At 45.1% G+C, this 22,379-nt stretch overlaps 1 protein-coding gene and 1 long non-coding RNA gene across 8 annotated transcripts; one reads left to right on the top strand and one right to left on the bottom strand.

Moving 5' to 3' along the window:
- Positions 1-505: 505 nt before the first annotated feature.
- Positions 506-22,366, bottom strand: RILPL1 (Rab interacting lysosomal protein like 1). Of its 7 annotated transcripts, none has more exons than XM_085075416.1 (8): positions 21,835-22,366; positions 18,354-18,504; positions 13,168-13,286; positions 12,008-12,235; positions 9,179-9,351; positions 8,958-9,050; positions 5,658-5,769; positions 3,214-3,357 (listed from the first exon to the last, which is right to left on the bottom strand). In XM_085075416.1, exons 1-8 carry the CDS (start codon positions 22,132-22,134, stop codon positions 3,352-3,354), a joined length of 1,182 nt encoding a protein of 393 aa, XP_084931542.1. In that variant the 5' UTR covers positions 22,135-22,366; the 3' UTR covers positions 3,214-3,351. The 7 variants fall into 7 exon arrangements, 6 of the variants coding, with proteins under 6 accessions (XP_084931541.1, XP_084931542.1, XP_084931543.1 ...); XM_085075417.1 differs by having other exon boundaries at positions 5,682-5,769; positions 21,835-22,365; XM_085075418.1 differs by lacking the exon at positions 5,658-5,769 and adding an exon at positions 6,589-6,664 and having other exon boundaries at positions 3,221-3,357; positions 21,835-22,365.
- LOC146430118 (uncharacterized) lies at positions 14,125-17,818 on the top strand. Its single transcript, XR_014855260.1, has 3 exons — positions 14,125-14,227; positions 16,324-16,524; positions 17,310-17,818. It is a non-coding gene; the product is annotated as an uncharacterized LOC146430118 (long non-coding RNA).
- Positions 22,367-22,379: the final 13 nt, after the last annotated feature.

Below are 22,379 nucleotides of genomic sequence, written 5' to 3'. Positions count from 1 at the left end.
GAGGAATGTGCACCACAGGGCAGTAAGCAGGTCAGAAAATATCTCATGCTCCTGATGAATCCATGGACAATCACTGAGGGAGGTGTCATGGGTAAATGTGGTTGCAGCTGCACCCACTCTGTCCTCACCCTTCTACACAGGATTTAAATCTGTTCTGGAAACTGGGTTTGCTGCTGGCTGTAGCTGAATTGGGGAAAACAGAGGGCACAGCATCTTTTTCAGGGCTAGGATGTGTAAATACAGACACATTTCTCCCATTAAGGAGCTTACAGTACTTTCTAGAAAAGGCTCTGTCATGTTCTTTGTCATCATAAGCCATTCCTAAATATATAATGTATTTTAAACTGTATTTCATCAGCCTTTGAATGGCTCTGTCCTAAACCTTGTCTGGTTTGAGGCTGTATTTCCATGAAAAGTTGTACACAGATCCATAGGCTGCATGCCCAAGAAGGGATGGCATTACTTTCCACAAAAAAAAAAAAAAAAGACGCAAGTCTTGCAGAAATACCTGTTTTTCAGAAATATTTATTAAACTGTTAAAATGATTTACTGCCCAACCAAAAAAAAAAAAAAGAAAAAAATAAACCAAAGGAAAAAAAACCAACCCCAAAAAAGTCAGTGATCCTGCACTTGGCAGGCAGGATTGTTACACCCCTTACCTGCCACCATCCTGTCCCCTTTTCTAAAAGCAGATTTTCCTTGAATATTGACAAACAATACATGACAGATCTTCCGATCTTTACAAACACTTCCCTCTGCACCATCCTTCCCGACGGCACTTGGCGTGTGTGAACACAGCATTGCAAACATGAGAACGAGTGGTTAATGCCAGCAGGTCAGGAGGAGCTCCCGAGGGGTTTGAGGTACTGGGCTGCAGAGATGAGTGGGGAAAGGTTGTCCTGCTTCATGCAGTGGTTTGATGTTGGCTGCAGAGCTGGTCTGATGACAGTGCCCTGGGCTCTGGGATGGGCTGTACGTGCACCAGGCTGGGAGAATTCCTTTGTGCTGCACCGGCTTAGGTTCGGTCTGGGTAGTTCCATTATCCCAGCTCATTGCTCTCAGCTGAGTTCCAAAGGGATCTGCTTACTCAGGCCGTGCATCTGCCGTGCTCTGGCATTGTTTCTGCTCACTGCATCCCTTCTAAATGCGCCACACGACTCAGCTGCGCTCGGGAGAGACTAGACAGAGTCACTCACAATTTAACTGCCTGATGTGACTCTGCTGTACCTTTTGTTTTCTCTTATGGAAGTGAAGCCAGATCTCGGCAATTTAAGTATTAATAATTTAAAGACACTCCCCCCACTTAAGAGTTGTTTTTCACACGACGGGGGAGTGCTGCTGTTTTAAGGATGTTACCAAAACATAACCAGGCAAAAGCACATCTGCCCAACACCCACGTTGGACACTGACCATGTCAAATGCAGGGGTCTCATGTAAGGCCATATGGTCCCCCCTGCCCCAAGCTGCAGTGACACTGGGGGGGCACAGAACATGCAGAAGGTCCATGTTGGAGTGAAGCAGTTACAACTAGGAGCAGGGCAGCACACAGCCCACCACTGCAAGGAGCAGCTTCCTGCCAGGGTTTTACTAAGGCTAGGAACCATCTGCTGCTCACACACATTAAAAATCCACTCTTGGATCACCCTGCAATTAAAAATAACTGGCCTGCACTAAGCCCTCTGGAGTCCTTTGAGAGTTCCTTCTACTCTCAGTACCTGGAGTAGTTGGAGCTTTACTCCATCCTGAGCTCCATTTCCTATCCTTGGTGCCACTCCTGAGAAGAGGCTCTACAGAGCAGGTGGAGCTGCTGGGGCTATGGTGTCAACAGCAGCTCCCAGCCCCCAGCACTGAGCTGCATGTGCAAAAGCTGCCCATGGCCCTGCTAGCACTGGATCCTCCTCACGAGCAGTGGGGCTCCAGCACAGTCCTTCCCAGCACATAGCCAAGGGCACAGAGACACCTCAGTCCTGTCCTCACATGGAGCCATGGATACACTCACCCTCTCCCACCTGGTCAGGTGCCTTGTGGAGTGTGTGGAGCAGAGGTGGGGAGTGCACTGACACTGGGCTGTCCACAGCACTGATGCTGTGGGGGTTTTAGTGTTGGAAAGACAACCTTGGTCAGACCTGGAGTCTCACCAGCTCAGCTGCAAAGCAGATCCAATCCCAGCCCCTGGTGGGTTGGCTGCTGGGCTGTTGCTGGTGAAGTAAGTCTTGTTGCAGGGGCTACCCAGACATCTGCCAACACCTCACACTCAGAATTCATCTGCTCTGCCCATGTAGTGTTTAGTCAAGAGAAAAGGTTTGGGTCATGTCTAGGTCAGTGAAATAGTTCATGTCAGCCAGCTGAGGATGTGCTTCCCTCTGAAGTTGGGCAGTTTTACCTAGACAGGAAACTGGAGTGTGAGTTAATTAAAAACCTGTCTGTGGGAAAGACCTAATCCCTTTGCAGCAGCTGCCAGCTACACTGGGGGGAAGTCCCTGGTAAGAAGGAAAAAATTCAACTATTGGGATTCCTCCCTGTAAGCAATTTGTTTTCTATTAATACTGCAGAACACAAGGCACGCTCACCTCATACATGGGCTCTTCATGCTTTAGGCACTATAAGCACAAGGGAAATGTACACTCACTGTCCCTCTCAAGGCTACTCCAGTTTATCACTGCGTCAGGTGGATTTCCAAGGGGTGACTCTGCAAGATGCCGATGCCAGCGGCACTGACAGGACAGAGCAGAGCTGTGGGCTGCCACCAAGGGTGTCCAGCTGTCGTATCCCTCTTGAAAAAATTCTTACAGAAATAAAAAGCAAACAACCGATAGTGTTAACAAACAGGGTAAAAGTCTTTGCCCTGTACTAGATATACACTGCAAACAAACTTCTAATAATGGCACAGGTCCTTTTTTGGTTTAAAGAAGCTTGTGTTACTGTAGTTAACGCATGAACAAGATCATAGACTTGTTATTCAGCACAAAACAAGTCATCTAGAAGCTTCCATGTCCCACGGTGTCAGCAACTGTTACTACAAAGCTTGGGTTCCTGTTTGCAGCAAACAGTCACCAAGTGAACAGCGAGGGATCCCTTTTGGAGAGTCTGAAACAACCCCCGAGGTGTGCAAGGCAAGTGATAGTGACGAGCTGCCGCATTGCTTTACAGAAGCTTCTTGTTACGAGACTGTCAAGATCTACTGCAGGAAACCAAACACCTCAAGGGTTAAGTCACAGGTGTTGCAGGGCTTCTTGTCCTTGTTCCATGTAGGAGTCATCTCTGTTAGAATGTGACCATTCTCCAAAAGTTCCCTGGAAGTGGACATTTTTCTGTGACGCCTGCATACGTTTCTTGTCACGAGAGAAGAAACTAAACCTTCCAGGATGGGAGGAGTAAGGGAGAGGAGGGAAAAAAAAAAGAAGACTGTTTACCATCTTGCAAACACTTCAAACACCCGCCCCAGTACACAGCACAACAAAACACCGAGCAAAAAAATCTGTTTGCATCTGCGGAAAATCAAGGCAGAGCAGCCTGATGGGAGTGCATGTCAGAATGTTGTTAGGGATGGAGTCATTGCAATCTCAAGCGGTTTGGCTACAGAAGCTTCAGATAAGCTCTAAATGCTGTTGACTCTACAAGGTGCAGGTATCATTTAGATGAAGGTTCCCCCTTCCCCAGCCCTCAGGTAACGAAGCGACACAGTCCAGGTTAGTTTCTTGGCATAAGTAAAGTGGTATCTTTGGCATTAAATCTGTATATTTTACCATAAAGCAGAAATAGAATTTTTTAAAGCTTGTCAGCAGGGAAGTTCATAAGAAAATAAGTTTCCACATTTTTTTCCCAGTGTAGAGATTTTGATACATAAACTTGATTCCTGCAAAAATGAATGACTAAATGCACCTATGTGCATGAGAGTTTGCAGGATGAAGGCTCTGAATAAATGCACACGAGTGTGCACGTCATTTCCTGTCACACGGCTTGGGTGCTCTAAGATAATGACGTACATGAACCAACAGCCATTTAATACAGCTAAATAATACAGCTGGAAAAATCCTTAGTATTGTTTTATTTGTATGGGATGAAGTTATTGGATTAGGCAAATTCAATGTTTGTTGTGGGTTCAGTACAGGTGTTAGTGCACTGTTTAAGCCTGCTTAGAAATGCAAAAGTTGTGGTTCCAGCTACCAAAGGACTGAGTTGGCTGCAGATCCCTTTGGTCTCAGTGCTGGGTGGACTTCAGAAAGTGAGGATTGTTTTGCCTGCACTGTAGCAAACGTAACATAGTTGTGATGCAGGACAGGAACTGCTAAATGCTTCCACAATAAGGGACCATGCCAATATAAACTCAGCTTTGGTGGGTGGTGGAATATTGGTCAGGGCATAAACCTGACCCTGAGTCCACACTCACCTTCCTCCCATACTCCCTTCATCCCCTCAGCACCACAATCCCAACCCTCCCAGCTGCCTTGTGCAGACCAGGGAGTTCCACCTTCCATGTCTCTCATTGCACAGGAGGCTGGATGATAATTACTGAGAATATTAAGAATAATTACTTGTTGATTAGAAATTGAAATAAACCACTACACAATCTAAATGCCACATAACTAACATTGTCAGCAGGACCTGAACTTTTGCATTTCCTGGCTTCAATTGTGCAGCCTTAATAGGTTGAAAGAAATCTTTTGCACTTAATTAGCCTCATACTTTTCTACCACCTTCATCACTGGAGCCCATGAGTTCACACACATATACTATGCATTTTCAGGGCCAGAACCAGCTCCAGCTGATAAAAGAAGTGCTTAGTGACTGAGGCTTTCTGCATTTGGTCCTGCCTGGTCAGGGTTACTGTCTGGAAGCCCACACAAAGGACTGCTGTGTTTATACAGTCAGTTTCAAATGTCAAAGCTCAGTAATCTTTCACTTTATTGTGAATTTAAGCAGGAGAAAAATAAGTTTGTAAATCTCTAAAGGGTTTGGCTTTTTTAATTCCTTCTGAAACAATGAAAATGGTTATTATGCCTAAAAAGTTCTCATGGAAGATGTTTGAGAAAAGCCTGTCTGTGTGGAGGGGAAGGGATTTTAAATCTGTGTCATTGCTGCAAATATAAAGATCACTAAAGCAGCAGTTCTAATGCAAAGAGACTTTGCATTAACAATTATCAGCATGTCTTACAGGGAGAGCCAAGAATTGGATGACAGAATTGATTATGAAGAGTTTACACTCTATTCCAAAATACATAATTAGAGACAAAATATACAGGGCATAGCTAGAAAGACATGAAAGCAACAGCCTGTAATTAATAGTGGAAATTAATGTAGAAATCAGCCACTCCATTCTGTAACTCTAACTAATGATTGTAACAAATCGTTAGAAACGAGTTTCTCAAAGAGCACTGGTGAGAACTGTGAATAGCTACGCTTAGGAAGCAGAATTAACAGATGCTGGTTAAAACTGCATATTGCACCAATTTTCCGAGGAATACTTGATTGGTTTAGCATGGCAACATTAAGGCAAAAAGTGATAAAATGTCAGTTTGGGGATGAGCATGGAGGACTGGGATGAGTACTGACACTGACTGGTCATTCTTTGGTCCTCTGGGATCCCACAGGCAGCCATGAGAATGCAACCAGCAGTGCTTGTTAACACAGGGTCATGCAAGAGGAAACCACAGTACCAAACATTTTAAAAAAATTCCTACAAGGGACACAAGTCTTCTTATTGGCTGCAATGTGGGATCGTCTGGAATCAATCCAGCTGCTACCATGGGCATTATGGCTGTAAAGATCCTGGTCAGGAAAGTACAGACACAGAAGAGATAAGACTGGAGCAAGGGAAAGAAAAAGCATTCCATTAAAAAGAAAAGAGACAAACATGATACACGGGGTTACTTTGAATTACAACACAGGACACGTTACAGGGAGAGGGAGATCGGCATCACCCAAGACAGCTCTCCTCAGTGAAAAACTCTTGTTTAGAAAAAACAGTTATTGTAGCAGTTTCAATTGCTTTTGGATTTCTAAAAGATACCACTTTCCTGTTGTGAGGCAGTCTGCAACCTGGGTTGGATTTCATCAAGGTATGACCACCTCTAGCAATGCAGAGCAGAGAGCACGTTTTTGTTCCAAGAGACAGACAGGCACAGACACAATGAAATGAAGGATGAAGGTGTATGTTAAGAAATACAAAACAGGACTCTGCTGTGACTACTGGATATTGGCGCAGAAAACAGGGTTAGAGAGGACCAGCATTACAGTTAAAGATTTTACAAAGGTTACAGTTGATACTTTCAAGCTAAAAACCAGTATTGCAGGGGAACTCTTGAAATAACCTCCTAAGAAACTCCGTGGTTAAAGGGCCTGTGTGTCTGTTCCAAAAGAACCTGTGTTACTTCTCATGCAGAAAGATGCCAACTGCAGGCAGCTGAATGCTTTTGGGAAACCTTGCAGCTGCTCTGGCAGGAGCACTTTGGAGCTGGCTCGCAGCAAGACGGGCTCTTTGTGAGGGTTCAGCACTTTCACTGAGCATTAGACAATTCATGCAGCTTAGAGGCTGAGAGAGCAGAGTGCTCTGTGCCCAGCCAGCCCCACACACACCTTCATCCGTACCTGGAACACCCTCTGTTTTTCTAAGGGTTCTCCTCAGAGGTTCTCCCTTGTGCCAAATATTTTTTTGAACTGTGGACTAATGTCAATTAAAGATTAGGTTGAAATCACGAGAGACATTTCACTTGTGACCAAATGCAGCTTTCCCCAACTCACTAACTGCTGTTCTGAGATTAAAACTGAAAACAAATGGGCAAACACTGTTGGATCATTAGCAGCAGCCAGGATTTCTATTTTTATGCAACGTGGCACGTCCTGAGCTGCAGAACTGACAGACACACCAGCTTTTGTAGACTGCAAGAATAGGAAGAAAACTCCTGGCTGTTTGAGGCATGACATCAGTCACAAACAAGCACGTAGTCTTAAGGAGAAAACAAAAGGGTGTTTTCTGCTCCAAACAGAGGGAGCATTTTTAATCCTTGGACTTCTCCTCCTCAGTAAAGCCTCCTGGTTACATTATTTAATTAAAGCTCTGTCATGTGATGTGAGAGAGACAAATGTACGAGTCAGCCTGAGATCAGAACTCAGAGTTTGCCCCAAATGTGCCAACCCAGAAAAAATGCTGATTTCTATAACTTCTGTTTTCCTTTCTTTGTGGAGTTGCAGCACTGGATCACCTGAGCACATCTTGGATGGCACAGGCTACACATCTATGTCTCATTCTCTGAGACTCTATGGGGTGAAGGGAAAAAGGGCACATTGCACAGGGAACCATAAAACTTTCCTTGAGATGGCTCCTATTTTTGTGCTTCAGCTTTTTGTTTAATCAGGAGGAAAACACTGAAAGAGAAGGAAAAGCAACTCCACTTTCCTCTGTAAATGCACTCTGCATGCAGAGAGCAGCACTGCAAGTTTTCATCACATCATTGGGTACAGAGAGTTCATGTGCCAGAGGTACCCCGGGGGAGGAGAAGGGAGCTCTGGAGACTCTCAGGGCCTGCAGCTGGGGCAGGAGGGTGTTGGGACAGGACAGAAGCTACACTTGGGCTCTTTGGTTTTCCCAGCTGTGACATTTCCTGTCTTTTTAAAGCCCATCTACAAGAACAGTGTGACAACATATGGATAGGGGAGAAGGAAAATAAAACCACACCAGAGAAATCCTGCCCAGACATGCTGCAAGAATGAGACAAACACGACAACTATCACCATCCTTCAGATTACTTAGTTTTATCTTCCCTTATTTAATTTGATGGCTAAATGGAGAGAGAGCACAACAGCTAAAAGAAGTAATTTCAGCTTAGGCAGAGTCAAAGCTAACACCTCACCAACATGTGCTCTGCCTTACAACCTCTATTTACATTTCTATGCTGCCTTTGCTTCATCAAAGGCAGCATTTCAAATCAAACATGGAAACTGCACAACACAAATTGTGTGAGCCGAAACCAGCCATTCCCTACAACAGAATAGTTTTTTAAAAGCGCTAAGAGAAAAATAAAATAAAAGAGAAACTTTACAGTGAAGATCTTGCACAACAAAGTACTATTATATTCTCATCATTACAGCTGCAGAATGAAAACTGAAGTCCAAACTCAAAGTGTATTTTCTAGTCATGTGAGAGGAAGGTTTCTCTCAGCACAGGCAGAAAGCTGAAGTATACTGAAAATAACCAACAGTGCCCTCCTGACTTCCTGGTGTTTTGGGTCAGTCCAGATTTTCCAGTAGAACTTACTATTATTAAATATTATTAAATCCTGCTATTATTAAACAGGAACTGAATGTTATGGACGTGGGGACAGGATGGAAGAGCTTTTTATATGGAAACAAATGACTTGCAAAATCACTTACGCAGTTAAAAAAGTTAAACTTCCGGTATCAGAAAAATCCAAAGAGTTCCTATAAGGCTAGAAGACTTAATTTGGAATAAATAAATGTACAGGACGGAGTTTCAACAGAGAAAAGAGCTGCCAACGCTGTGATTTTGTAATTAAGTGATACTCTAGTAACAGCACATCTCTGGCAGTAAGCTTTGGTTTCAACAGCAGCATTAATATTTCAGAAGAAGGTGGGGTTCTTTCACCCAAGCAAGTGACCATCCTCTCAACAGCAAATTTGCTCAGCAAACAGGAGGTTTTTGTGCTGCCCACATAGTGCAAGTCAGGCTCTAAAGGCTTCTTCAGTCAACAGGGAAATGGGCACAGTGAGGTCATGGGAAAATGATAATCCAAAACTGAAAGCTGTCCCAGATCTAGGCAAAAGTTTTGGCCAAAGACAACTGTTGTTTCACATCTGCCATGTGCTCCTTCAGTGTCTCTCCCATATACAATAGGAATGTGGTTATCTTAAGTTTTAAAGTCTTTAAAATTGTCCTACGCATAAGAAACATTTAGTATTTGCAGACTATATCCAATATCTTTAGTAAATATGCTACTTACAGTCGTTTGATTCCAGATTCAGGCTGAGTTGAGGGTTTTGGCTGAATTATGGGTGTAGGCTGTGGGGACCTAGTTTCTTCTTCCATTTCCTCACTTGAAAGAAAGAAAAGATAATTAATGTTTCACGAGCTTGATGGACAGTATTTCAGTGCACATTTACTGTTTCTAGAACTGCCCTGTGGCTCCCCTGTGTACATCATACAACAGGAGATGTAACTCACCTTTTGTAATATAAAAGCTCCTCTTGAAGTAAAAACACTCTAGATTTCAGTTCATTCCTCTCGTGAAGGACGTCCCGGAGCTCCTGCAGGGTGAATCTTGGGCGATTGGGATCTTTTAAGTCCATTGCCATCTTTTCTGACTCAGAGAGACAATCATCATTGTTTGGTTCTGCCTAGGGAGTGAAATGTGGGCTTTAAATTCACTGTGCAAGTGCAGGTTGGAGCAGTTTTTATCAGACCAGTTCCCAGTCTCTTCCTTTCAGCACTATTAAATCCTTTCTTAAGAAAACCACACCAATTGTAAGAATAAAAAAAATGCAGAAGAATTTGTTTTTGATGTTAAAGACTGTCAGAGAGAACAGCTCAGGGGTCTGATCACTTCATCCCTTCCCATGCACAGGTTGCCTGATGACACACACAGGACAGGTGAGACTGGCAGGCTTGGACACAGGGTCCAGCTCGAGCCAGAATTTGCTCTCTAGATATGAGTCTTGATTCCCAGGCCTATGGAGCTGCTTCCTGTCACCTCTAGCACTTGCTCAAAACTCTGTGGCACAAACTGCTTGTGAAAACATGGTCTGTGTAAGCACAGCACACAGAAGACCATTGCTCAGGTCCTGTGCTATTGTTCCACTCAGTGGCTGCACAGAGCTGAGGAGCAGGTAATGAAAAATCACAAGGTTCTGGGAAGGGAACTTGGAACTGAGATTCTGAAAAGCAGCTCCAAGCCTTAAGAGGTCTGCAGGATTTATAACAATGCAAATAAATGCAGGACACTCTGTTCCAGGAAAATACATTTGAAATGTAGCAAAGTCCATTTGAAATGTGATGCTTTTTGCAAGGACTGAGAGAGGCCAGCACATGAAATCAGAGCTGCCAGCAGCAAGGTCAGCCACCTGCCCTCCTGGGAGGATGCAGAGATCAGTCTCAGAGCTCCTGTGCAGCACTGACACCTCACTGAGATACAAGCTGGAAATCTGAGGAGTTGAGTTGAGAAATTCCTACACAGTCCATTTCCTGTAATCCTGATTCTGCCCTTTTTAAAGCTCCTATGTTTGTGAAACAGTTTTGCAGTAGTATACTGATACATGGTTTCAGGCTGAACTTGGCTAAAGCTATCGCAATATGAATTTGCACAGCAGGATTGCAGTTCCTGTCCCGCAGGGATGAGGCAGCAGAGCAATATTCACTTGGGCACTGTTTGATCACCCCTTTCATCCAGACACATTCCTTTGCACAGACTGCATGGAATAAAGATTGATGCAACCTAACAAGAGGTTCAAAGGAAATTATCCAAACACTTTTCGTCCTCCTCAACCCCTAGATATGGGTCTGAGCTGATGTCTCTTCTTTTGGTAGTATATTTGCCCCATATCTCTGCCCAAAAAAGCTATTTTTGCTAGATTTGGCTCAAATCAGCAAAGACTGAGCAGTCTGTACCCAATGCAAATGTCCTTGACTGAGGCCAACAAGCAATGTCCATTCTGGAGCATGCAGCTATCCCAGCTTTCTGCTTGCCACTGCAATTCCTGTGTAAGCACCGTCCTGGCAGAGGCAGCAGGAACTGCTCTAATTAGAAGAGGCGCCATTGCCATGGAACTGATGAGTTAGAGAGAGATGAAGAATGCATCCTTTCTCTGCACACACTGAGGACACTTTCACTCCTGCTGGCTCCAGGCCTGGGCTCCCCAGCCCCATTTACAAAGCTGGGTGTCCTGGCTGAATTAACAGCAATGAAATAATCCTTTTCATTATTAATTCAGCAGTGACATGTTAATACAACACTGGCTGCCACATTCCCGGGGGACCAAGGTACCCCATGAGCCCTTGCCTCTGCTTTTTGATGTTTATTCCTGCCTATTGCCAGTGAAATGGATGTTTCACTGCATGTTTCACTCTCTGCTGCAGTCTGTCAGGCATTTACATCATGGAGCTCTTACCAATGCATCAAGCTGAACAGCTCTGTGTGATAGAGTTCCTCTAAGTTCTTAAATATCATGATGCCCCTTATTCCATTTCCTAATCTGCTAAGAGCATCATTAGGAGAGGGAAACACAGTACATTTGCTTTAGGAAGAAAAAAGGAATGTCATATGCACAGAGGAAAATACTAGAAACCATAAAGAGGGCTGAGGGATCAACAGATCAGTGCATCTTTTTCTCAGGAGGCTCCCCTCAGGTTTGCATTCCTGCTGCTCTGATCTCAGCCCAGCTTCATTTGCAGACTGTCACTCTGCCTGTTCTGCAAGAACCCAGCTCTGCCAGCGGGAACGTTTGCTTTTCCCAAACATCTGTGCTCATAACACTTCACTGCACAAATCCTAATAGGAAGCAAAAGCAAAAATAGTTGGTTCCTCTAAAAAGTGCCTTGAAATATTTATATGTTGATTTGGTAGCACTAAACCAGCTTAGCCCTGACCCATCCAAAGTGCCATAAGCACAGCTCAGACCAGGTGTGCAGAGCTCTGCCTTGACTCCTGAAGCACTTCTGGCACAACTTCTGTTCCACTGTGGTTCACCTGCCACCATTGCCACTGTGCACCCCTGTGACCCATCTGGCCTTGAATATTTGCAGATCTGGCAAAGCTGAAGCTCCTGTTGGCTGTTTGTCTACGGAAATCCCAGACTCTTCAAGGAATCAGTTTGTTTTCCTTTGGGGACAGGGTAGGTGTGTACAAACAAAATGAAGCCAACACAGCCCTGCCAAAAGGCTGCCTGCCTCCAACACCACCTAACAGCTGACACTCCAGAGATTTTCCAAAGAGGTACTTGGTATGAAGTCCTAAGCTTTTTAGAAGGCTGTTTAAAAGTGATTCAAAGTGCCTCTTACCTTTACTTCCTCCCCATTTTGGCTGGCCTGGCTGTCTTCACCCTGCAGTTTTTCTCTGAGCTTCCCCAGCTCTGCTCTCAGGTTGCCCATCTCCTGCTCCTTGGTTTGCAGATATGCTTCCAACTCCACCTTCTGCTCGATCAGCGCCTTCCCCTGAGCCTCAACCACCGTGATCCGGTGCCGCAGGTCGTGGTTGATTTTCATTAACCTGTTCTGCTGCTGCTGAAGCTGCAAAACATCCATGCAATAGGTCAGTGTCCATTCAGCCATCAGCCATGATGGCCCAGTCCCAAACATCATCTTAAAGTACTGGGTTCCTGTTGCATTTAATCAGAAAAATATTCCCCCTCCTCACCCCCAGATCGTTTTTTTAATATCTAATTATCTACTACAATTTCAGTCACCCAAATTTAATTGATTTCTAGACTAAATTCCCCTAGCACAGGTAATTTTTCAGACAAAAGCAAATCCATCAGGTATGATATTATCTCATTAAAGCTAAGTTCAAGGATAGGGTGGCTTATGGGATTCTGAATCAAATCTTAACCCAGAGTAGAAGAAAGACAAGACAGAGGAAGCCTTAATGTTTAGTTTATAAGTACTTTGCTTTGAGCTCCAAGGCTCCCTCCTAAGGCAGGATGTGACCTGCTGGGTGTGTGTGGACAGCCCCAACTGAAAAGGCTGCAGCACCTGCCAGAGGCACTTGGGCAGAGCAGAGATCAGCTAGGCCTGGCCTTACTAGCACCAGGAATGTCCCATGGCCTAAGGACATGAGGTACTGTGAGGATGGGAAGCAAAATATGGGTAAGGAGGTCATTCCTCCTGACACACAAAGTGCCAAACATCATGTCATCCCTGGAGTCACAGCAGAGTCTGTGATTCATCTAAGACTAAGCCCTGAGCAGAAGGTCACTGCTGGCAGAAGTGGCCTGGGCTGAGCAGTGTCCTTCTCATGCAGAAGTGATCCACACTGCATCCCTGGGGTGGGAGTGCACTGAAGCCTGACCATTCTAGACATTCAACAGCTCTGCTGGACACTTCAGTTGCAGGACTAATAATCTGGCACTGTTTACACTTTCTGTATTAATTTCAAACTGGAAACCAGGCTGTGGAAGCATGGGTGAGAAAGAAGAGAAACAGGAAGACCAAGAGCCACTTACAGCCTCTACATCTTCATTTTTAAGTCCGAGTTCTCGGTCCTTTGCTCTGATTTCATCCCTCTGTTTATCTACCACTTCCTTCAGCTTCTTCATGACTTGCCGCTCTCTCTCTGACATCCCTGGTTAAAAAACGAACACAGAACACAAACTAAGGACAGTTAGGAGCTGCTGAGGCTGAGAACAATAACAATGAGAAATATTTAAGCAGACTCTGGAAGTTGCCTGCTGGTAGAATTACAGAGATGCTTTAGAGGTTACTTCAAGGGTAACAGAGAACACAGATGGCAGAATCCACTCCATAAAGCCACTGCACTGAAACTCCTTAAAAAAGGAACTGACAATCCTCAGAAACATTTGTAACAGTGAGTGACACTGCTGCATCTTGCTGCCTTAGTAGTTTTACATCAATGTTCACACTGTGCCCCAGGGAGCTTGGTTATCTGTGATAATCTGTGGATTCAGCTGGCCAAGGCCCTGTGAAAATTGTAAAAAAGATGGTCTGGATCTTCAGCAAGATGCAAAAACATATTACTGTTGTGGATTGCATCTGGATCAAAACCAGCTGAGGAGCACTGGACTGGACTGATTTTTAGTCGAAATCCAGTTTCTTGTTTGGTGAAAAGAAGATGAAACAGGACCTTCAGAAGGTACCCTCACCCTGAAGACAGAACCCAAATTTAGTCTGAATTATGGTTACATATTTTCTCCTCATGTTTTGCCACCCTTTTCCCATCCTATTGTGTGGTAATTCATATTCAGAGTAACTGCACTTGAGAGAAAAATACTACATGGCATTTCACTGGCGAAAGAAGTTTGGAACAGTGCCAAGAGTCCAACACTGATCCTGTCTGAAAATAAATAAAGGGTTAGATTAACCTTAAATCTGACCAATGAATCATTAGGAAATGTCATAAACCACAAAACAGGAAGCATTCTTCTGTTTGCCATTACAGAGATAGTTTGGATCTGGCACTGCAGTGATGGGTTCTTGAGAGCAGACACAGACCAGAGGATTTAACTCGATGAGATGATGAATCTCTGCACTGAGAATGGCACAGAGGTGTGCAGTTTGATGGTCCTGAACTATCACATGAAATCACATTGCACAACATCCTTGAAGATGAAAAGCCTGTGTGTGGCTGCTCTGGCCAAAGTCCAGCCCAAGCAGGAGCTCAAATCCAGGGTCTGCTGCTAATTTTATTAATTTTGGCAAAGTACTTTGTTATGTGGGTCTTCAGCTTCTTCCATTTATGAACTGCAAGTGGTGATAATTCACTCCCCACTCTGGGGTGGCTGGAAAGCTGCTTCCTTTTTAATATATTAAAGCAGTTCCCACATCAGAAATATGCTCTGTATGCATCCAATGTATCCAGCCAGGCAAGGCTCTACTTTCTAACATCAGCCCAGACTTTCTGATTTTGTTCTTCTCTCATCAGAGAAATCCAGAGTTGCTCTCACAAGAGAATTTAGCTGCAGTTTAGGAACTCCAGCTCACAGGTCAGCTACAGCATGAACTGATGGATAACAGAGTAGAGCAAGGCAAACCTCACAGAAGGAGAGAGAAAGGGAGTAACTGGTGGATTTGCACTCCTGCAGCAGCTGTGGACTCCCATGCAGGGAGTGTACCAGAGCAAACAGGGGGAACAGCAACTCCCATTCTCAGTGCTAAAGAACCAGAGCTGTGGTACTGCAGAAAACAGGGAATTGCTCTGCTGGGAAAAGGACTAGTGGTCATGGCTGGCCAGGAATTTGGTTCACAGGATGTGTTCCTGTCAAACCCCAGAAAAGAACTGCCAGTGACACGGTGTTCACATTCTAGTGTTACATTCTCATCCCTTTTAATTCTGTGGTACATTTGCCTGCTCTATTTCTGGACCCTGGTTTTTATCAGCTCTATGCTGCTCTGGGTTCTAGTTCTTCACAGGATAATTTTAATTCTTTGCTGTGGTACCAGCTCATACCCACCAGGGAGGACAAGTGTCATGGACACAAACTGCTACTTAATTTTCAGAAAAGATCCACATTTCTCTATCACAACACAGGTCTGGTACATCTCTGTACCCACAAACCTCACTGCAGGCTCCTGGATCCACTTGCTGCAGCCAATCTCAGGGCTGGGGCCTGAAACATCAGCTTTATTTAAAAACAGGATCCAAAACTTGGATTGAAATAGAGGGACTGCAGTGAAACTTTAGACTGGTGGTTTCACCCAGAAGGAGGTAGGACTAGTGAATGCAGCTGTATCCATTAGTACTTGTGAGATGCTTTGAGATCTCTAGATAGCAGGTGCTATTTAAAGAAAAAGCACCATTCAATGCTGACTGCTTTTCCTCCCACTGTGCTCATTTTTCTCCCTAACATTTGATGAACCTAAAGGGCATCGATTGTGTGCACAGATCACTATAATTTTTATTTCAAGAAGGGGGAAAAGGAAAGGTGGGGAGTGTTTGTGAAACAGTCACATTTCCTTCCATTTCCTCAGGCACTGGGAAAGAGGAGAGGGAAATCACTAAATGCCCTAAATGTAAAATAATTATCTCTAAATGGTTCAAACTCTAATAACTGCAAGATCTTAAATGGCACACCCAGTCAGCTTCCCCAGGCACATCCTATGAGCAGCTTCCTGTGGGTTGCTGTGATCACAGCGTTGTTCCAGCAAGAGAAAGAAAAGCAGCTGGAAGGGGAGGACACCAAAGAAAGAAAGAAAAGAAACTGGGGAAAAAAAAAAAAAAGAACATTCTTTATGGTTAGGGATCTGTTCAGTGTTGTGTCCATACAACATCTTTCACTACAGGCCAAAGTGCCAGGCAGAGCCCGTGGCACTGTACCATTACCTAAATACTGAGAACAACTTCAGCTCGCCTTTTGAAGGGAACTGTAGGTCCTGCAGCACAGGAGGGTCACACAGTTGCTGCCATCCTGCTGCCTGTCCCTTACCACAGCCAGGCTGAGACAGCAGCTCCTGCTGCAGTGACACAGCAGCCTGCTCGTCCTGTTTGACACACTTGGGTCAAGTTTGCATGTGGCATTTTCCTAGGATATTCCAATCAGTCAGCACCATCAATCAGTGCTCCATTTGGGCTTGGGAGGAGTCGCTTCAATGGGTGTTACAAAATCATCTTTAACCCCTCCTGTGTGTTTTGTGTTCTGCCACAGGTCCTTTCACATGAACCCTGCTGTGCTCAGACTGCACAGAACACTCCTGTTTGCATAAGACTGCTCCTGCCTCTCCCATGAACACTTCACCACGCTCAAGTGAGGCTCTGAGAATTAACTGGCAGGGTTGATTCTCAAGGTCTTGCACACCCAAATCAGTGGCCTCTGTTGCCTGTGTAGAATAACTCCTTTAACTGTCTGGTGAGTAAGCAGTGAGCTGCTGATCCCCAGGGCCAGCGCTGAGGGGAGACATGACCACAGTGCTAAACCATGCTGAGATAGGAGCACTGGAGTCTGCTCCAAATTAGTGCAGCTAACACAGTATTTAGCTTGAAAACCTGCCTCTCTGGATTCTATGTCAGACCAAAGGACAGAGACTGAAAAAGAACAGCAGAACTGCTTTCTGACACTACCCAAACAAGTCATTTCAGACAAATCTGTCCCTGCTCATTAATGACAAAATGTCCTGAAAGAAAAACAGTTGGGTTTGATATCATAGATCCCAACAATAAAATGGGGTTGATATAAATTAATGACTTCACTTAATCTGATTATTTTGGCCAAAGAATATCAGTGATCCCAGAATCTAAGCTCTGGAATGGCCTTATGGGTTTTGTTTGTGTTGTTATACATGGGTAGACACAGTAAAAATAACAGGAAAAGCACGTCTGGCATTTGCTTGCCTGGCTGGATGTGAAGAGTATGGCTATATTTAAATGCAAGCACATGAGCTGCAGTGAGCTAGATAGCCACTGGAAGGGGAAAAAAAAAGAAGAAGGAAAAAAGAAAACAAAGGGGAAGCTGCTTCTTTTAAAATGATGTCAGTCTTCATGGTCCGTGACTCATCGCTGCCATTCTGAATTTTGCATGGAGTTTGTCAGCCACTAATTGACTCCTAAATTGAAAGTATTGCATTTGTTTTAAAAAGTATCTTGAGAGGTTTAACAATTTTTAATTTTTGAAGGTTTCATTATACTCTTCCCCAGGGCAACTGAGCAGCACTGAGCCTTTGGGAGAGTGCAAGTGCAACTTCAGCAGTGTGGGACAGTTTCATCGACCTCCAGCAAGTCTCCATTTATCCCAACCTCCAGAGGCTGGAAAAGGATATCCCTTCATTCCTAATGCTCACTGGAGAGCTGTGCTGGCTCAGCTGTGTGCTCTGCTTTCAGACTGGTCAGTCACTTTGCATACTCAGTACATCATGAAATGGACTTGGGATCTCACAGCCTCAAATTCTGTGCTAGGAATGGTGGAGCAAACAGACATCTGTTCCTCTGCTCCTGGGAAGGAGCTGTTGGCTGAGCTGTGGGTCAGAGCTGAGGCTGGCAATTGTTTCAGTTGCTGCAGTGAGATCTAGCTGCACTTGCAGCTATGTCTTGAACTTCATTCTGCCTCAAGAAAGTAGTTGCCCACAAAAGGGTTGTTTCAACTTTTTAGGATTCACCCACTTCCTGGATTATAAATCTTCTCACTTATTCTTAATTGGCTATAAGTCCTCAAAAAAAGGGCAGGTAATCAAGTAAAACCAGTACCTCTTCTAGAAGAATATAATGATATTCTCCTAGAATATCTCCAGATGGGGGATTAATATAATTTTGACAAAGAAATCTTGATGTGCTACTTTACAGACAGTTATCCTGAACAGATCAACAGTTGCACATCTGAATAGAATATTCTGTTTGTATTAACAAACATAAGGAGGGCTTAAGAATTTTCTTTGCAAAATGAGAACCAAAACAAATGATAGACCAAAATATGTATCTAGACTTTACTTCCAGAGATGCTTCTCAGCCAAACAAAAAGTTGGTTTTCCTTCCCTTGTCCCTCCACCTCTTATCATGTCGTCAGTATCATCATGTATTCAGAGATTTTCTATTCAGGTTAAAAAACAAATAAACAAACAAGTCTTCAAAACCCAGATCTGCATTAATCTACAGGAAAAACTGCACAAGAATATCCAGTCAAAGTATTTTGATAAAGTATTGCTTTTTGTAACAAAGCAAGTACTGAATTTGATGTATCAAACTTGCCTTCATGCTTCTGAAATTCCTCTTCTGTGAAATTAATGTCTTTGTGAGACAAGTTTGTCATCAGTTGTTTATTCTCCTCCTGCAGCTGTGCAATTTGGGTAAGAAGATCCTGTGCTTCCCCTCTCCAGACATCCTCCACCAGTTCTAATTCCTATAGGGTAGATCAGGACAACACATTCATATTTTTAAACATGTTAAGAGTCTTTGACTGGACTTTTTACAGATCAAACTAGTAACAATCCCACTGATTCTTATGGAAAACAATTAGATGAGACTACTTTGAGTTTCTTAGAAAACAACTGCTTTCCTAATGCCACCACCAGGAAACCAGCCATCACATTTTCCTTTGCTACATGCTGAATGTAAATACCTGAGGGGATCATTCCTGATGTAAACATTTTTGATATGCAAGTTACCCGAAGGATGGCTCCTTGTGCCTTGTTTTGATATGAGGACCAAATTAAGGGGGCTGCTGTGTTAGACAAATAACCAAACAGGAACACCAATTCCCTACTGCATCCCAGGAAGCAGCTGCAAAGCTGTTAGAAATGCCCCCAAACCATCCACAGCGAGGGCCAGGGACTCAGGGGTGAACATGCTCGTTCTGACAGAACAGCCTGTCTGATTTAAATTCCTGTTATGAAACACAAGTGCAAATTGATGAGTGTGTGATCCAGTGCAGCAAAGCCAGAGCTCCTGGTGCACATGGTAAACACAAGCCCAAACCGTGCTGCTTCCTATGTAAATTGTTCTCTTGGAATGTCCTGAGTGGTGTCTGTGCTAGTGGCAGTGAGGCCAGTCAAAACAGCTCCCATTTGTCGGGACACTCTGTGTCAAGAGCAGCTGTCACCAATCCTCATGAAGGTCAAATTAGGACAGAAAGAAAAAAGTCCTTAAGGAAAACGGTTGTATTTAGAGGTTTGCTTGTTCCAAAAGCTTCTCTGTATATCTCACTTCTGCAGTGGGGGGGCATTCCCTGCTCCATTTTCACGTATGTTCTTCAAACAAAAAGCTGCATGCAAATCCCTGGAGCCAGGCTGAGTCACTGCTGACTTTCACATCCATCCACATGCCCCTTTCCTACCTAACAACAAAACACATTCAGACAACAACCAGCCAAGCACAGCTCGAGGCTAAAATAAGCTCTGCTGAGAGATTAAAGGATAGCTCTTTGCTTTGAATGTGTGCTCTGATAATGGGCAGTCATGTTCCTGGTGACTTTGGGGTCCAAATGCCATTTTATTGCAGCATTTATTACTGTATTGCTGCTAAAAATGTTGCAGAAAACATGATATGGCAAAGAATAATAAATAACAAAGGTGTGGTAAGCTATGCGGACTTAACTATTAAAAAGGAAAGAAAATGTCAATTATCACCTATTTTACTTGAAACTCTTTATCTTGAGAGAAAAATGTATCTGTAATGAAACTGATTTTGCCAAATACTTGGACTATTTACAGTGATGCTGCTTGTTACAACTCTGTAGCTAAAATAACGCAGTGACCTATTTTAGCAATAAACCAGAACATTCATCATTTACAAGTATAGTGATGAAACCAAAATAGAATGCACACAAACCCCCAAACTATCTAAACTTACATCATTTATGTGTGGCTGCACTGTAAACACACAACTGTCCTAAGGTTTGCTTAGGCAAACTTTGTAATTTATTGCTATTGAAGAGCCCAATGAATTGGAGCAGAAATTAACTTCTGAATCCTCATTAATGGAAGCACCAGACAGGGAAGGCACATCCACGGGCCAGGCAGTGCCAGCCAGCTCAGGAAGCTCCAGGCAGTGGGTGCTGAGCCAGGTTTACACCCAAAACAGATCTATGCATAAAGTTTAAGTGCTGAAATCTCATAAACTGATGCTTGCAAGAACCACTAAAAGCTTTTCAGGGTGTTTTTTGGAGGCTTTAGGGTCAGAACTATTTCTCACTCTCTGGCTTTTTCTGTTTATCAGCACCTGTCCTGTGAAAGAGTCTTCAAACCTTCACACTGGAACAGAGAAGATGTGAGACCACAGTTCCATGAGGACCTGGTGCACTGGGAATCAACTCGATTGGAAAAAAAAAAAAGGTATGTATCATGTAGTTCGTTTTCCTGTTAAAATATATTTCCACTGAAGTTTCGTGTGGCTTGTGCAAACACTCCCTGAGCCACTTCATGACCCTCAGAGAAACTGACGGAGCAGAGGTGGTTGACTGTCAGGAAGATCAGCTGACACATTGAGGAAACTTTTTAACACTTGTAAGAACTTCACAAAGATCTACACAGAACAACTTGTACAAAAACACTGGGTCACTTCAGTATCCACTTCACCCGCAGCCTTTGGTAAATATCCAACATACTTGCATCTATTCTCTAGACCTTCTTATTTCATACTTTTGAGACTTATCCAGGCTTTGTACATTAAAGGTGTTTCACCATCCTTTTCAGAGACATTGCCCTGAGACTTCCTCTGCAAAATGTACCAGGGTTTATCCTGGATTTTCCATATGCTAGGTGAAAGTCCTCTAGCTGTCTCTTTTTAAAATATAAAACAGGGATTTGTTTAAATTAAAGCCAAATCTTGAACTTTGGGGTCTCTCTTTCAGAAACCCCCTGTCTCCTGTTTATCCTGATTCTGTGTGTGGAATCAGGAATGGCATGAGGCAGTGGTGATGATTTAGCACAGTAATTTACTAGAATAACCATTTCTTCTATCAGTAATCTGGATGGTTTAAAGAGTGGATCTGCCACTTTTACTGCAGTAACTGGAGCATGCTGTCCTGCCATAAGAGGCTAACAGGACATGGGAAATGCTCTCTACCTTGGGCCTTCATGGGAATGGGGTCAGCAAACGCTATGACCACCCCAGAACAAGGCAAGGAACATCTTGTCATCAGAGGATGGAGCAGCAATCTGACAGTGCTCTTCCCTACTCCAGCTCTAACTCTGCTCTGAAGTCACTTGGTTCTCCATCTCTCTCCTATGACTTCTCTAACCCGAAGTCTGTGCCAGGAAATCTAGACTGCTAAATCATTCCCAGCTCCGGAGAGGAAAGTGTATTCTTGTCAGTGACCTTTCCTGGCCCAGCAGGAAGCAGCACTGTCCTCTCGTCAGGAGAGGGGATGGAGCAGGAGTCCTAATCGGGGATACACAGGGGAAGGAAATGCAGTCCGGGGAAGGGGTGGAGAAATGGAAGGAGGGAGGAAACTTCCAGGAGGGAAGGAAACAAAAAACAACAACACGCCCAAAGCCTCACCGACGCTAAGGCAGCATCCGCGCAGAGCCCGTGAGCCCGCCCGGGCTGTACCGCACGCGTGCCCCGCCCGCTCCCACGGCATCCCGGCCCGCACCCCGGCCTCCCTCTTTGTCTGCCCGGCGGCGGCGGGGGGAGAACGGCGGCGGGGGGGCCGGGCTCGGCTCCCCCCAGGGAGGCTGCGGCAGGCGGGGGCAGCCCTGCCCCGCCGCGTCCCGCCGGTCCCCGCACGCACCTTCTGGTGCTTCCGCTCCTTCTCGATGCGGTCCATCCTCTCCAGCCGCAGGCGGTCGAGCTCCAGGCGCAGCTCCTCCATCTCGGGGTTGATGTGGTTGCGGCTCACCAGCACCTCCAGGATCTCCAGCACCCGCACCACCTTGGGCATGAGGCGGGCGATGGCCTCGCAGCCGTGCTGATCGATCACCCGCTCAAACTCCTGCCCCACGGCCGAGGCGATGTCGTACACATCCATGACCGTCAGCTCCGCCGCGTTCTTCTCCAGGGCGGGCGGCGCCCCGCCGCCGCCGCCGTCCATGGCTCGCCCGGCTCCGCGGCGCCCGCATAGGCGGCGGCGGGGCGCGTTCCGGGCGGGGCGCTCCCCCTGCAGCCGCTCCTGCCGCCCCGCGCCCGCCCCGCGGCCCCCCGCAACTCCCGCGAACTCCGGGCGGCTCGGCCGGGGGTGTTTAAACTTGGCCGGGCGGTGCTGGGGGAGCGGCGGCGGGAGGCGGGCGCGGCGTCCCCGCCACCACCGCCCCGCCGCCCGCGGCCAATGCCCGGCAC

Source organism: Lichenostomus cassidix, chromosome 15 (assembly GCF_008360975.1).
Source record: "Lichenostomus cassidix isolate B80296 chromosome 15, HeHo_3.0, whole genome shotgun sequence".
Lineage (NCBI taxonomy): Eukaryota > Metazoa > Chordata > Aves > Passeriformes > Meliphagidae > Lichenostomus > Lichenostomus cassidix.
The sequence above is the reverse complement of the archived record's forward strand: the minus strand, read 5'-3'. Positions and strand labels throughout refer to the sequence as shown.